Raw genomic sequence first — 14,361 nt, 5'->3', positions numbered from 1 at the left:
ATAAAAAAAAATAAGAACTGGGTTGAAGATTATATTATTGTGTCTGTTGGCTGGTTGTTCTTAGCTCCTCATGCTACTTCCTTCAAAAGTCTATGACTGCTCGCCCCAGGTAAATTGAGAGGCCAGTAGCCCCTGTCTGCCGTGTGGCCACCGAAACAACGTCTGGCCGCTTCTACTATCCTTATGGCATGTGGTATAGTTTCTTTTCTTCTTCTTTTGCTGCGAAAGATCATCTCCAATCGATGCATAAATATGCCTGAACTGAATGCAGTTGATAGGGCTAGAAAGTAATGGTCAGAGTTAGAGACATCTTGCTCCATTACACAACACATAATGCATGATGCAACAATGCTCCTCAGTGATAAGGGTGTATGCAATTCTGATGAAACCTGCTCTACACTGATAAGAGTGTGCACAAACTGAGATAGCTTTTAGTGATGAGAATAACGTCTATACCCAGAAGAGAGATGCTTCTTTCTCTTGACTGTAAAGGGACCACTTAGGCAAGAGGTGCCTGTAACTTATAAACATCAGTTTTACACACTGGTAACAATGCACATATTCTGGTGAGAGGTGTTTTTTTTCTTCATAACTAATGATAACATATTTATCATAAAGAGAGGTACTACATGATTTGTGTACGGTCCCTGCAAAGTGCCCCTCTATCTCTTTTCCAGGTCCTCCCCCCGACTCCTGCACCCCAGAGCCCACAACTGCCTTCAATGCCTTATAGGCTGGACCAATATTTTCTTGGTGGCATATAGCTCAACGGATGGCTCACTAAGTTTTTAGCTGGGAGTATATAGTTCCTCTCATGGCTCACTGAGGTTCTGTCCCTAGTTATTCATTCCAAGTGATGGTTTCACCGAGGTCTATCCTGTAAGGTTTCGTTCACTAGATGACTCTCTGAGTTTCTGCAGTTTCTGTTCAACTGATTTCTCTTATCGCCTGCTGACAATTAGGTAAGTGTAGGGTTGCCACTTTTCTCAGAGAAAAATACTGCCCATTTGTTTACGTTTCGCAACACTGGAAAGATCAGGAGCTAGTCCTTTATAAGAGTTAATGTAAAATCATCTTTATGAACACAGCGATGCTGTCACTGTTTGCTAAAATAATCATTAATGACACTCAAAATTAATGTTTCTAAATGAATTTCGTCTTCTAATTGCTATTTTAAGTTTTTGTTCTAAAGGGAGGAAAATACTTTTGTTTGACACATATTCCAGTTTTTTATTGGTATTGCCCAAAAAATAGCTGTTCAGGCAAAATACTGGCCAGGTGGTAACCCTCGGTAAGTGGACAGTTCACTGAGGTTTTGTCTGACCCTTGTTTCTGCCTCACTGATTTGGCAAGTCACATGATGTCGTCTTTCTGCTTAATATGAAGCACTTTATCATTCTGCACAAAACTCAAGACGAACTAGCTTCGTTAATACGTTCTTTCTCTGTACAACGTGGCTCCGTCAAGTATTTATTAAGAATAAATATGTTGAAATAAGTGTGCACTTCATTTGTCAATAGTAAACGTTAAGTTCTGTAAATCAGTTTTGATATTTGCAACGATTACTCTTAATTTTACATTACAAAACTCTAAATAAATATTTTTGCGAAATTAGCAAACCTACAATTGAGTACCTTTGATTTATTATCCTACGGGTGCTTGAAACAAATTGAAAAAAGTGAGTTTCACACAGTACAATTTGACACAAACGCTAAATGAATAGAAAGGAAGTTAGAGAAAATTATAACAATAAATACCGATGTTTGCAGAGTCGCCTTTGTCCCCACTTCTTGTGTACGCAAGGTCTTCCAAACGGAATGTAAAAGGACCACTTGGTAGATCTAAAAGGAAAATATAATAAAGTTAGTGCAGACAAACAGCATTCTGCAAGAAAAAATCGATTTATATTTGAGGCAGCAATCCTTGAGGCTTCAAGGGAAGTTCAAGACTGGAACAGGGGATGAAGGGGAAGGGATCTGCCCTTCATCAGGCGTCCTATCCTTTAATAAGAAAAGATTAAGAGTGTTTGAGGAGGACTGAGCTTGAGCGCAACTCTTCTACCTGACATCTGGAGAGGTAAGCACATCTCATTTGCAATCTTCCATCTGGGGCTGCATCCCCTCCCCTTACGCGCTCATTACATTGATTACGAGTAAGGAAAAAAATAATTTTTAGGTCTCGTGACCTATCAATGCGCATGCGCATTGAGAGAAGCGAGACTATAGGGCTTTAAACAAAGTTTACCTAACTGTGGCGATTTGGTGCTGTGCCCGTGGCTTTTAGGTCAATGCGCAAGCGCATTGACCTAAAATGCGCGTGCACATCACCAAATCGCCGTCTGTTCCCTCAGCCGCACTCCTCCCACACCTTTGAAGTGAAGCTTAGCTTCACTTCAAAGGCCCCGGCTGCTTCACACCCTCATGCCGCTCTCCCCGCTCCGCCCCCTCCCCTGCCCGCCGTGTGCATTTCTCCTCCACCCCTCCCCACAGCAATGCCCTCCGTCTTGTTTCCTTTCTTGTTTTATTTCAGCACGGCGTCACTTTTAAAGCCGCGCAGCGCCAATGCTTGTTTTGTATATGGAAATCTTGTGCCTCTACAGGTAGGTCACCGTTTTTTATGCCGCTGTGTTCAGGGTAAATATCTAACACACACATACAGACTCCCTCTCGTCTTGTGCTTTGAGTGCGTTGGTGAATACTCCTCCTCAAGTGTGCAGTGCAGGAGCAGCTGCCACCCCTCCTCCGCAGCCCTTCTGTTCTGCACGCTTTTCTTTCCTTCAGATTTAGCGAACTTTCACTGCTTTCTGCTTCCCGACACCTTCCCTTACCAGCTAAGGCAATGTCTTCTCTTTTATTCTCTCCCTCACACCCTCTTCCCTCACCGAGAATTCTTTACATTGCTGTGAAGTTTGCGCTCGGTCAACTTTTGCCCAGGTCTCATGCACCAAAGAGCAGGGAGAGTTTCACAGAGTGCCAGTCTGCACTGTCACTCTCTGTACGGGCTAGTGATCTTGCTGAAGGAGAGATGGGGGTCACAAAAGCAATGACCGTGTGTTGGCTCCTGAGAGAGCCTTCATTCATTGCAGACGCTTGGCTTGTCCTCGATCTGCCTTCTGCACGGGAATCCCCTGAGCCACACCTAGGTTAGATAATACTCCCTTCACTTGAAAGAGAATACACAGAGGTAAAAGTGGAAAGCATTCCTTGTCTGCACAAACAGTTTTTGATTAAATGCGGCCAATTATCGTAGTTACAGTGGAATTCTAAACCTCTTCACTGCGGAGAATATGGGGGTAAAGCTGGAGACCATACTAAAAACTTTGTGTAGTCCACTTTTATATGTGACGCTCTTCGGTGCAATTTTTTCATTTAAATTTGCAGCAGAAAGCCGGTGGCTATGACAAGCAAGATTAAAGCACAATCTCATTGGTGAGTTCTAGTAGCTGCACACTGAACTGATGCATTTCAAATATGCAGCCAGTTCCGAAATTCTCTGTGCCTGCCTTGCAAGATGTGTCCCTCTTGCACACAAAAGATAGTTGTGTTGAAAGCTCTGGTTTTGTGAGCAGACACACCCACCCTCACACCCTCTCACCCACCCTCACACACCCTCACACCCCCTCACTCACCCTCACACACCCACTCACCCTCACCCTCACACACCCTCACCCTCACACACCCTCACCCTCACACACCCACTCACCCTCACCCTCACACCCCCTCACCCTCGCACCCTCTCACCATTACCCCCCTCACCCTCACCCACTCACCCTCACCCCCTCACAACCCTCTCACCCTCTCAGCCTCACACCCTCACACACCCTCACCCCCTCATCCTCACACACCCACACTCACCCTCACCCCCCTCACAACCCTCTCACCCTCACACACCCTCACCCTCACACACCCTCACACACCCTCACCCTCATCCCCTCACCCTCACACACCCTCAGTCACCCTCATACCCTCACCCTCACTCACCCTCACACACACTCACCCTCACACCCCCTCACTCACCCTCACACACCCACTCACCCTCACACCCCCTAACCCTCACACCCCCTAACCCTCACACCCCTCAGTGCTACAACACATATTGTGTTACAATAGGTGTCAAATTTGCGAAAGATAAAACTATTGGCATTGTAAATAACAAAGCTATTATTTTCGCTATTTTCAAAACAAGCACATAAATAAAAAAATGTGTCCTTTACAATACCAATAGCTCAAACTTTCCTAATGCGAGACCTATTGCATTGCTGTGCTTCTCTCCCCTGCTGCACTCTCCTGCTCTCTATATAGATGTGGCCTAACGACCAGAGCTGCCATCTAAGTCACGTAAATACAAAACATGTTGCATTCCAAATGCTATAGGTGTCACATTCGCGAAAGTTATAACTAATGGCATTGTAAATGACAAAGCTATCAATTTAGCTATTTTAAAAACCAACAAATAAATAAAATATTTGTCATTTACAAGACCAATAGCTCCAACTTTTCTAATGCGAGACCTATTGCATTTCCAATGCTTGTTTAAATCTGTTACCTAACACACAACTCACTGATAGGGACAGGTCCCAGCTACTTTTTTCGAAGCTCACTCCCTATTGTATTGTAATTGCATTTACATAGTGCTTACTACCCCTGACGAGACGTCAAAGCACTTTTTCAGTGAGTAGCACGCTAATCCGGAACCCATAAAGGATTAGTGGTGAATTAGTATAGTGATATATGAAAGTAATTTGAGTAGGGGATGTGTTAGTCCATGGGTACTCACAAACTTTCTCTCGGGGGCCAAATTTACAGTGTGGTTTGGGTCCGAGGGCCTCACCGGTGGGGGCGGGGTCAGTGGGGGAGGGGGCGGGGCTAGACAACAAAAAAACTGTGACCATGAGGTTGAACACAGGTCCCTGCAGCGGACGCCTTCGTCCACTGAGCTACCAGTCCCGGTATATGGGTGTGTATATATATATATATATATATATCTGCCTCCCTCCCTCCATTCCTCTCTCTCTCTCTCCCTCTCCGTCCCTGTCTCCCTCTGTCTCACTCACTCTCTCCTTCCCTCTCCCTCCCTCTCCTTCCTTCTCCCTCCCTCTCCTTCCTTCTCCCTCCCTCCCCCTTCCCTCTCATTTCCTCTTCTCCCCACCCTCACTCCCCTCCCCCCTCTTTTCCTCACTCCCCTTCCCTAACTCCCCTTCCTTCAACCTCACTCCCCTTCCCTCACTCCCTCACTCCCCTTCCCTCACTATCCTCACTCCCCTTCCCTCACTCTCCTCACTCCCTCACTCCCCTTCCCTCACTAATCCACTAATCCACTTCCCTCACTCCCCTTCCCTCACCCTCACTCCTCTTCCCCTCTTCCTTCCTCACTCACTCTCCTCCCTCACTCCCTCCCTCCCATCACTCCCTCCCTCCTTCACTCCCCTTCCCTCACTCCCTCCCCTCACTCCCTCCCCTTCCCTCACTCCCTTCCCTCACTCCCTTCCCTAACTCCCTCCCCTTCCCTCACTCCCCTTCCCTCCGCCCCTTCCCTCACTCCCTTTCCCTCCCTCCCCTTCTTTCACTCCCTTCTTTCGCTCCCTTCTCTCACTCCCTTCCGTCACTCCCTTCCGTCACTCCCTTTCCCTCACTCCCCTTCCCTCCCTCCCTCCCTCACTCCCTTTCCCTCACTCCCCTTCCATCACTCCCTCCCCTCACTCTCTCCCCTCACTCCCTCCCGCCTTCACTCCCCTTCCCTCACTCCCTCTCCTTCCCTAACTCCCTTCCCTCACTCCCTCCCCTTCCCTCCCTCCCTCACTTTTTTCGAAGCTCACTCCCTATTGTATTGTAATTGCATTTACATAGTGCTTACTACCCCATACGAGACGTCAAAGCACTTTTTCAGTGAGCAGCACGCTACTCCGGAACCCATAAAGGATTAGTGGTGAATTAGTATAGTGATATATGAAAGTAATTTGAGTAGGGGATGTGTTAGTCCATGGGTACTCACAAACTTTCTCTCGGGGGCCAAATTTACAGTGTGGTTTGTGTCCGAGGGCCTCACCGGTGGGGGCGGGGCTAGAGCAACAAAAAAAACTGTGACCATGAGGTTGAACACAGGTCCCTGCAGCGGACGCATTCGTCCACTGAGCTACCAGTCCCGGTATATGGGGGTGGATATATATAGATATATATATATATATATATATATATATATATATATATATATATATATATATATATATATATATATATATATCTGCCTCCCTCCATTCCCCTCTCTCTCTCTCTCTCTCTCCCCGTCCCTGTCTCCCTCTGTCTCACTCACTCTCTCCTTCCCTCTCCCTCCCTCTCCTTCCTTCTCCCTCCCTCTCCTTCCGTTTCCCTCCCTCCCTCTCCCTTCCCTCTCATTTCCTCTTCTCCCCACCCTCACTCCCCTCCCCCCTCTTTTCCTCACTCCCCTTCCCTAACTCCCCTTCCTTCAACCTCACTCCCCTTCCCTCACTCCCTCACTCCCCTTCCCTCACTCTCCTCACTCCCCTTCCCTCACTCTCCTCACTCCCTCACTCCCCTTCCCTCACTAATCCACTAATCCACTTCCCTCACTCCCCTTCCCTCACCCTCACTCCTCTTCCCCTCTTCCTTCCTCACTCACTCTCCTCCCTCACTCCCTCACTCCCCTCACTCCCTCCCTCCTTCACTCCCCTTCCCTAACTCCTTTCCCTCACTCCCTCCCCTTCCCTCACTCCCTTCCCTCACTCCCTTCCCTAACTCCCTCCCCTTCCCTCACTCCCCTTCCCTCCGCCCCTTCCCTCACTCCCTTTCCCTCCCTCCCCTTCTTTCACTCCCTTCTTTCACTCCCTTCTCTCACTCCCTTCTCTCACTCCCTTCTCTCAATCCCTTCTCTCACTCCCTTCTCTCACTCCCTCCCTCACTCCCTTCCGTCACTCCCCTTCCCTCACTCCCTTTCCCTCACTCCCTTTCCCTCACTCCCCTTCCATCACTCCCTCCCCTCACTCTCTCCCCTCACTCCCTCCCTCCTTCACTCCCCTTCCCTCACTCCCTCTCCTTCCCTAACTCCCTTCCCTCACTCCCTCCCCTTCCCTAACTCCCTTCCCTCACTCCCTCCCCTTCCCTCACTCCCCTTCCCTCCCTCCCTTCCCTCACTCCCCTTCCCTCCCTCCCTCACTCCCCTTCCCTCACTCCCTCCCTCCCCTCACTCCCTTTCCCTCCCTCCCCTTCTCTCCCTCCCTTCCGTCACTCCCCTTCCCTCCCTCCCCCCCTCACTCCCTTTCCCTCACTCCCTTTCCCTCACTCCCCTTCCATCACTCCCTCCCCTCACTCTCTCCCCTCACTCCCTCCCTCCTTCACTCCCCTTCCCTCACTCCCTCTCCTTCCCTAACTCCCTTCCCTCACTCCCTCCCCTTCCCTCACTCCCTTCCCTAACTCCCTTCCCTCACTCCCTCCCCTTCCCTCACTCCCCTTCCCTCCCTCCCTTCCCTCCCTCCCTTCCGTCACTCCCCTTCCCTCCCTCCCTCACTCCCCTTCCCTCACTCCCTCCCTCCCCTCACTCCCTTTCCCTCCCTCGCCTTCTCTCCCTCCCTTCCCTCACTCCCTTCCCTCACTCCCCTTCCCTCCATCCCTCCCTCCCTCACTCCCTTTCCCTCACGCCCTCTCCCTCACTCCCCTTCCCTCACTCCTCTTCCCTCACTCCCTCCCCTCACTACCTCCCTCCTTCACTCCCCTTCCCTCACTCCCTCCCCTTCCCTAACTCCCTTCCCTCACTCCCTCCCCTTCCCTCACTCCCTTCCCTTCCTCCCTTCCCTCACTCCCCTTCCCTCACTCCCTCCCCTCACTACCTCCCTCCTTCACTCCCCTTCCCTCACTCCCTCCCCTTCCCTTCCTCCCTTCCCTCACTCCCTCCCCTTCCCTCACTCCCTTCCCTTTCTCCCTTCCCTCACTCCCTCCCCTCACTCCCTTTCCCTCACTCCCTTTCCATCACGACCTTTCCATCACTCCCTCCCTCACTCCCTTTCCCTCCCTCTCCCTCTGTCTCTGTCCCTCTACCTCCCTCTGTCATCTCACCCTGCCTATGTGTCACCTGGGCTGAGACAGCTTCCCCAGCCAGCTTCCCCAGCGTGCACAGACACATAGCTCCACTCGAGCACTTAACAGGTCTTTAAAAAGAACATTTGCATGTGAATGGGGCTTTGCTTTATCTCACCCCTCTGAGCGCCCCTGCAGCTCCACTCTGGCCTCGCTGGAAATAATCGCCCGGCCCCACAGAGCAGCAGAGTCTCTCTGACTCCGAGTGTCTCTGCAACCAGCAGTGTTTGCAGACACTCTTTGAAAATGCTTTTTTAAAAACACGGGTACAATGTCTCATGGTCCGCGGGCCGCCACGGAAGGCTTGCCGGGCCGCTGCCGGCCCGCGGGCCGTACTATGAGTACCCGTGTGTTAGTCGGTTATTTGGATTGAGAAGTATAGTGGAGGGATAGAAGAGTGAGAAAGGTTTGCATTTATAAATCGCTTGCTACCCCTGATGGGGTGTTGAAGTGCTTTTTCAGCGAGTAGCAAGAAACTCTGTTGCCCATAAAGGACCAGTGTTGAATCAGTATAGTGAAAATATGAAAGCAATTTGAGCGGTGGACATGCTAGTCACTCACCCGGATTGAGAAGGACAGTCAAGGGACAGAAGCGGGAAAAGGTCCGTGTCCACACAGCACCCGTCTCCCCAGATGACGAGCCGAAGCACCCCCCTCGGCGATTAGCACACTACTCCAGAACCCACAAAAGGCCAGTGGTGAATCAGTATAGTGAAAAATGAAACCAACTTGAGCAGTAGAGATGTTAGTCCGCCAACCGGATTGAAAAAGACAGTGGAGGGACAGAAGAGGGAAGGGTTCAGATTTTTTTTTTTTTTTTTTGAGCTCATAGGTGCAGGAGGAGGCCCCGGACAAGCAAAAGGGTGGTGGAGGGGAAAGAGCCAGAGGAAGGGTCCAGAAAGGCTCATTTGGGAGATCTGAATAGCAAAAGAGGTATGAGATGATGCAAGGAGGGGTAGAGGAGGGAAGAGTCCAGAGAGGGCCACCCTGGGGATCACAGCAGCGGCACGCGCCTGGAATGAATGAGAGAGTGGAGGTAGAGGATACATTGATGGAGGTATAGAGTGAGAAATAGGGTAGTGCATTGGAAAGAGGAGTAGAATGAGGTTTGAGAAGCGTCAGAGAGTTGAGGTAGAGGACACATTGAGCGTCGCATGAGCGAAAAACTGGGCAGCGCATTAGACATGCTGAACTAGGAGAAAAGTAATAAATATACAGATTTCGTTTTTTGTAATTCAATAGTGAAGCAATTGCAGATAAATAGTTATGATAAAAGATTTACTTATTTATGCAGTCACTTATATACATGTTAAAAACATAGAATAATGTTACTATCAGTAATATATACATTTGTTAAGCAGAACTAATAAATATCTATATTTTTAGAAACATAATTGCCCAGGTATTGCCAGTCAGACTTCTAAGATCCAGTGATGAAGCTCTGCTCACAGTCCCGCAGGTCAGAAGGTCCGGAACAGAGGCATGTTTTTTTCATACCTAGCCCTGCTTTACTGGAATGAGTTGTCAATTCGCATTCGAACGTGCACTGGTCACCTTCAATTTAGAAAACTACTCAAGACAGTGCAGTTCTAATTCAGAAATTTCCTCTTCGTCTGTGATCTGCTTTGCGCCGAGATACCACTCCCAGGGTGATTCATCCGTGTTACAAGTTAATTAATAACAAGCAAACTAAAGAGTGAATCTAGATAGTTGCATAAAAACATACATGGGTCGGTTTTTTGTAGGTAATTAAAAAAAAGATGGGATGGGCATATGAAAGCCACAAAGTGGAATCCGAAGTAAGTGGCTGAGGCAGCAGAGGGAATGATTCCAAACGGATCCAAGACAGGTTAAAGGGAGTAGTTCCAAGTCAACTGCTTCTGTACAAGTGAGTGGGAACGAAAACTAGAACTTAGAGAGATGCAAGAAACAGAGGGATGAAGCTAAGAGATAACTTGAGTAAGAAGCATGATTCGTTGTAGGAAAAGTGTGAAGCTCGAGACTAATGAAGATGGAATAAACAGTATGGGCTATGTAGGGGATAAATGAAATTGAAAATGCAGATCATTAAGATAGAAATGGCGGAATTGGCACAAGAAGTAAAAATTGTCTGAGCTAGTTGCAAGAAAGTTTCCAAACTTTTATTGTGACGTGATGGCAGTCTTCAATTAATCCATCAATACATCTTTCCATCAGGATAGTTAGCCACGAGTTTTTTCAAGGCTCCTTAACAGGAAGGAAAGTCATAATACTGTAGGTTGAAGAGTACACGTCCATGTGAATAAAAGAGTATGCCCACCAATTGGTAAACAAACAAAATGATGGTATCGGTTAGGGCCATATTGCAAGGTGACTGATGCAATTATTTTAACAATAATGGGCACATTTGCTTTTCCTCACATGAATATAGAGACCTCAATATAGAGTAATATGACTCATTTATATTTAGAAACCCTGAAAGCTGAGCTGAATTTTTTCTTGGTGCCAGGTAATCATACGAACAAAATTTTGCCTCATCAATATGCTATTGATATTGGTTCCTTCCTTCGATGGACAACCTTCGTAGATCGGAAACGTTTGGTGCCAGGGTATTTTTGAGATGCCTGGTGATTATATCTGGTTAGATGTTTGCGTTGGGCATCTGGAATAGGAGGTTTATCTTTTCTTTCTCTGGCTGAATGAGTTACCAGCAATGAAGGTTTCCAGGCAGTAACGCACTCTCAACTTTTAGTTTGATATTCCTCAATATCGAATTGTCCGATATGAGATTTTGTAGCTCACTGAGGCCAGACTTTCGCTACAAGAAGTTGAATAACACCTCACAATGAAAGTGAATAATATCCTACTCTCCGGACTTATCTTCTCAACGGGACCTTTATTCTCTTGCTGCGGATTTCTCCAAAGTGTAATTTTGCCTCACTTCTGAAATGTTTCAAGCTGACCACTCATTAATTACTGCCTAGAGGACACGTACAGCATTTCACTGCCCGTCCGATGCCCTTCGCCTAAGTCTTATAACAATGGCTGTGTCATGGTCCGGTTTTCATGTTTATAAACAACTTTAACACAAGTGGTATGTTTTATAGTACAAGAATAGCATTACGCTCCACATTCAAAGGTTTCACAGGAATACAGAGCACAAAACCACACAGTTTTACCGCAATCAATCCAATAACCACGTATACTGACTGCAATCCTTCGAGGCGTGCTACCTAGCAAGTCAAGGTTTTTGAACCTTGGTGCTGATCAGGCCAAGTTGGCCCTACAACTAAGACCTAATGATTACCAATTACTTTTTATGAGTGGGTAAAGTAGAAAGTGCCAGGATAAATAGCCCTTTCCCTGAATCACACAGGCTCCTTTCAGTTGATATGCAAGTGGCAAAAATGTAATCTCTGTATTCAACGCAGAAGACATTATAAACGAAGTGTAATAATGTCCTCCAGACAGAGGATTTCCTGTCCCGCTGGGCATTGGCTAGAAAAAACGCCTACGGCTGAGTTCCCTGTGCCAGTAACAGCCGAACACACACCAATTCATTTTGGTTTCAGCAACACCCTTTTAAATGTGACGTTCAAAAGGGAAAAGGTTATTGAGTGAAAGGAACATAAAAGTGTATTAACCACCGAAGTCATTAATTTCTCCAAAGTACCCCGAGAGAAAACAGGGCGAAGGAACACTTCAATGACTGTTCATTCGGGCTCTGAATTTGAAGAAACAATATTTATTTTATTACGTGAAGCACATTTAACTACTTAAAAGCACAAGTTCCCCTTTTTACATCTTAGCATAGAATGTGCACCCTAAATCCGTCTGCGGCTATTTTAGGCGTTTACTGTCATTCTGCTCATGATCAGTAATTGTACCACCTTCTGTTGAGGCTGCTGAACACGTCCAGTTTGTCATTAACATGCCACAAAAGAGGTAACACATTCTGAAACATAAGAGCCCTTAAAAAAGACATTGATCCCCACAAAAGGTGACTTTGTGCTCTTTACAGTAAGAGCTACAGTTTGTTATTAGAGAATGGGCAATAAAGTGTGTTTTTAAATACGAAATGTGTGCCAAACGCAAATAAAGGAGGAATGCCCTTTGCAAATCCGAGTATTTATGCTCAGCCAAATGCATAGTCTTGTCACACAAAACAGACACTCAGGAAAGCTCATAGAAGTCTAGCACGTTTAAATGAAAAAATAGCAACCATCAAAATATTCTAAGAGCAGGTTTCCATTACAAAGGACCAGAGCTTCGCCCCCTGGTCAGTTGGAGCTCTTAATGCCAAACTTCATGCATTTTGGTGCTAGATTATACACTTTTTCTCAATGCAATTGAAAGGAAGAAAGAACATGTAGTACGACTGAAAATACAGATAGACACTAAGGAGCAGGTGCTGGGGTCTTCTCGTGGGAAGAATGCTAGATTTTGTAGGAGAAGCGAGAGTAAAAGGCGGACTTCACTGACTGCAGTTCCCACCTTGTTGTGGAACCTTCAGAACGAGGCTATACTTACTCTAACAGTTGAGTTGGATGAGCATTGTACAAAACAAGAAAACAAAATGGCAGTGCTTTTAAAATACGAGTAAATGTTAAATAATTCTAAGGCTTTTTTGTGCTTAAAGCAGGTGTAAAAAGTAATTTGCAAATGTTAACACAAATAGAAAGATTTATGATATGTTATGTCCTCATTCTCAATACAGATCATGTCCAATGCTGTCTTCTGAAGTAGGAAAAAAGAACACCCATGGAAGCCACCATATTATCTCTGAATAAATGCCTTACAGCAAGTACTCTGGGAAGAAATACATTTTGCATGTCAGGGCCATTACTCATGCCTTTAGAGTAGACATCAGAAACATTGACGTTCCAGTGGCCTTTCTAGTTAAAGAACCAAGCAGCTCTAAATTAGCATTTTCGGCCTTTTTAGCATGGTAGGAAGAGCATATTTACCAGACTTCATTTAGGGACAATCACATGAAACTTTATTGAAAGTACTCCCTCTATCAGAACAACACCAGGCCACCCCGAGCTGAAACTGGGGAATGTAGGGGGTAGAAAATGCAGCAACGTTTTAGCTCAACCACTCTTAATGGCTAGCCCCAAAGATGGGCCATGAGACCCTTTATTCCAAAGACCTATATGGGTCCTCCTGGGGGTATGAGGATGTTTGCACTGCCTTGAATCCAACCGAGCAAGAAAAAGAGGGACTCAATCTGGTGAGCTAATTTCTAGGTTCTTTCTGGAGATCCTGTATGTGATTTGAAACAATTATTCTTATTTATTTAATAATATTCTTTCTAATGGGTTCCTTAGTCCTGCTAACTGATATGGGTTTCCAGAGAGATTACCTCAGCTTCTTGTTTGGTCATCATTTGTTCCATGATCCATGATGGAGTGACATTCAGGATTCACAGCACTGGCGCCTAGGAGCGAGAACATTTGGCAGCCTAATGGAGGGGAGGTCATTTCAAATTGGATATTTTCTCCAGAGGACATTTGTATGTGGGTTTGACTCCTAGATTCGTCACCCAACTAAAGAAACATGTGCATATCATCTGCATACACCTGAAAATGTATTGTAGAATCACTTCAGATAATGGGATGCACATGTTGTGCAATACTTGTGGAGATAGGCACGATGCATTGAAGTCTGTTCATGGAGGATTCAATAGACCCAGTTTGCAGACGAATAAATGGATGCATTTCTATCTGCTCCTCAGTAATTCGTAGTATGCAGTGATCTACTATTGAATATGATTTAGACAGTTCAAGAAGGTTCATGACTGCCTGGTAGTCAGAAGGGCCTTTTTTCCTGATATTGTCAACTAAACTTTCAGGTGTGACATGTGCATGGAGTGTGGTTGAAGGTCACAGTAGAACAGGTGGTGCTGTTACATGTATTTCTGTAATGATGTTGTGCACTCATTTTTAAGCATCATTCTAAGGTATGGGGTTGTAATCTTTAGCTGCATTTGGATACCACCTCTGAAACAAAAACATTTTCGTCTTATTTTCCATAAGCACCTAACTCAACCAAAACGTCTTGCATTTATCATTCAATATTTACTCGTTTCTACAATGAACCATCCCCACCTGTGGTATGGACTGCATCACCTGATATTTCTTCATTAACATTGTCAGAGGTGGAGGAACTTAGCGCGCACCCAAGATGGTCGCGTGAGCTCAGAGCTCCCGGACCCTCGCCACCTCCACCGATTATCCTGCACCTTATCCTGATTTGGACGACGGGCTTTTGTAGTCGTGACCCTGCTGATCAT

General features: G+C 46.4%; 1 protein-coding gene across 1 annotated transcript in view; it reads right to left on the bottom strand.

Annotated features, from left to right (window-relative positions):
• Positions 1-14,361, bottom strand: part of LOC144819000 (uncharacterized) — a 752,739-nt gene that overhangs the window by 170,086 nt on the left and 568,292 nt on the right. The window contains exon 17 of the mRNA XM_078676962.1: positions 1,758-1,841. Coding sequence (XP_078533088.1) covers positions 1,758-1,841 — 84 coding nt within the window. The remainder of the gene's footprint in view (positions 1-1,757; positions 1,842-14,361) is intronic.

Source organism: Lissotriton helveticus, chromosome 2_1 (genome assembly GCF_964261635.1).
Source record: "Lissotriton helveticus chromosome 2_1, aLisHel1.1, whole genome shotgun sequence".
NCBI lineage: Eukaryota > Metazoa > Chordata > Amphibia > Caudata > Salamandridae > Lissotriton > Lissotriton helveticus.
The sequence above is the reverse complement of the archived record's forward strand: the minus strand, read 5'-3'. Positions and strand labels throughout refer to the sequence as shown.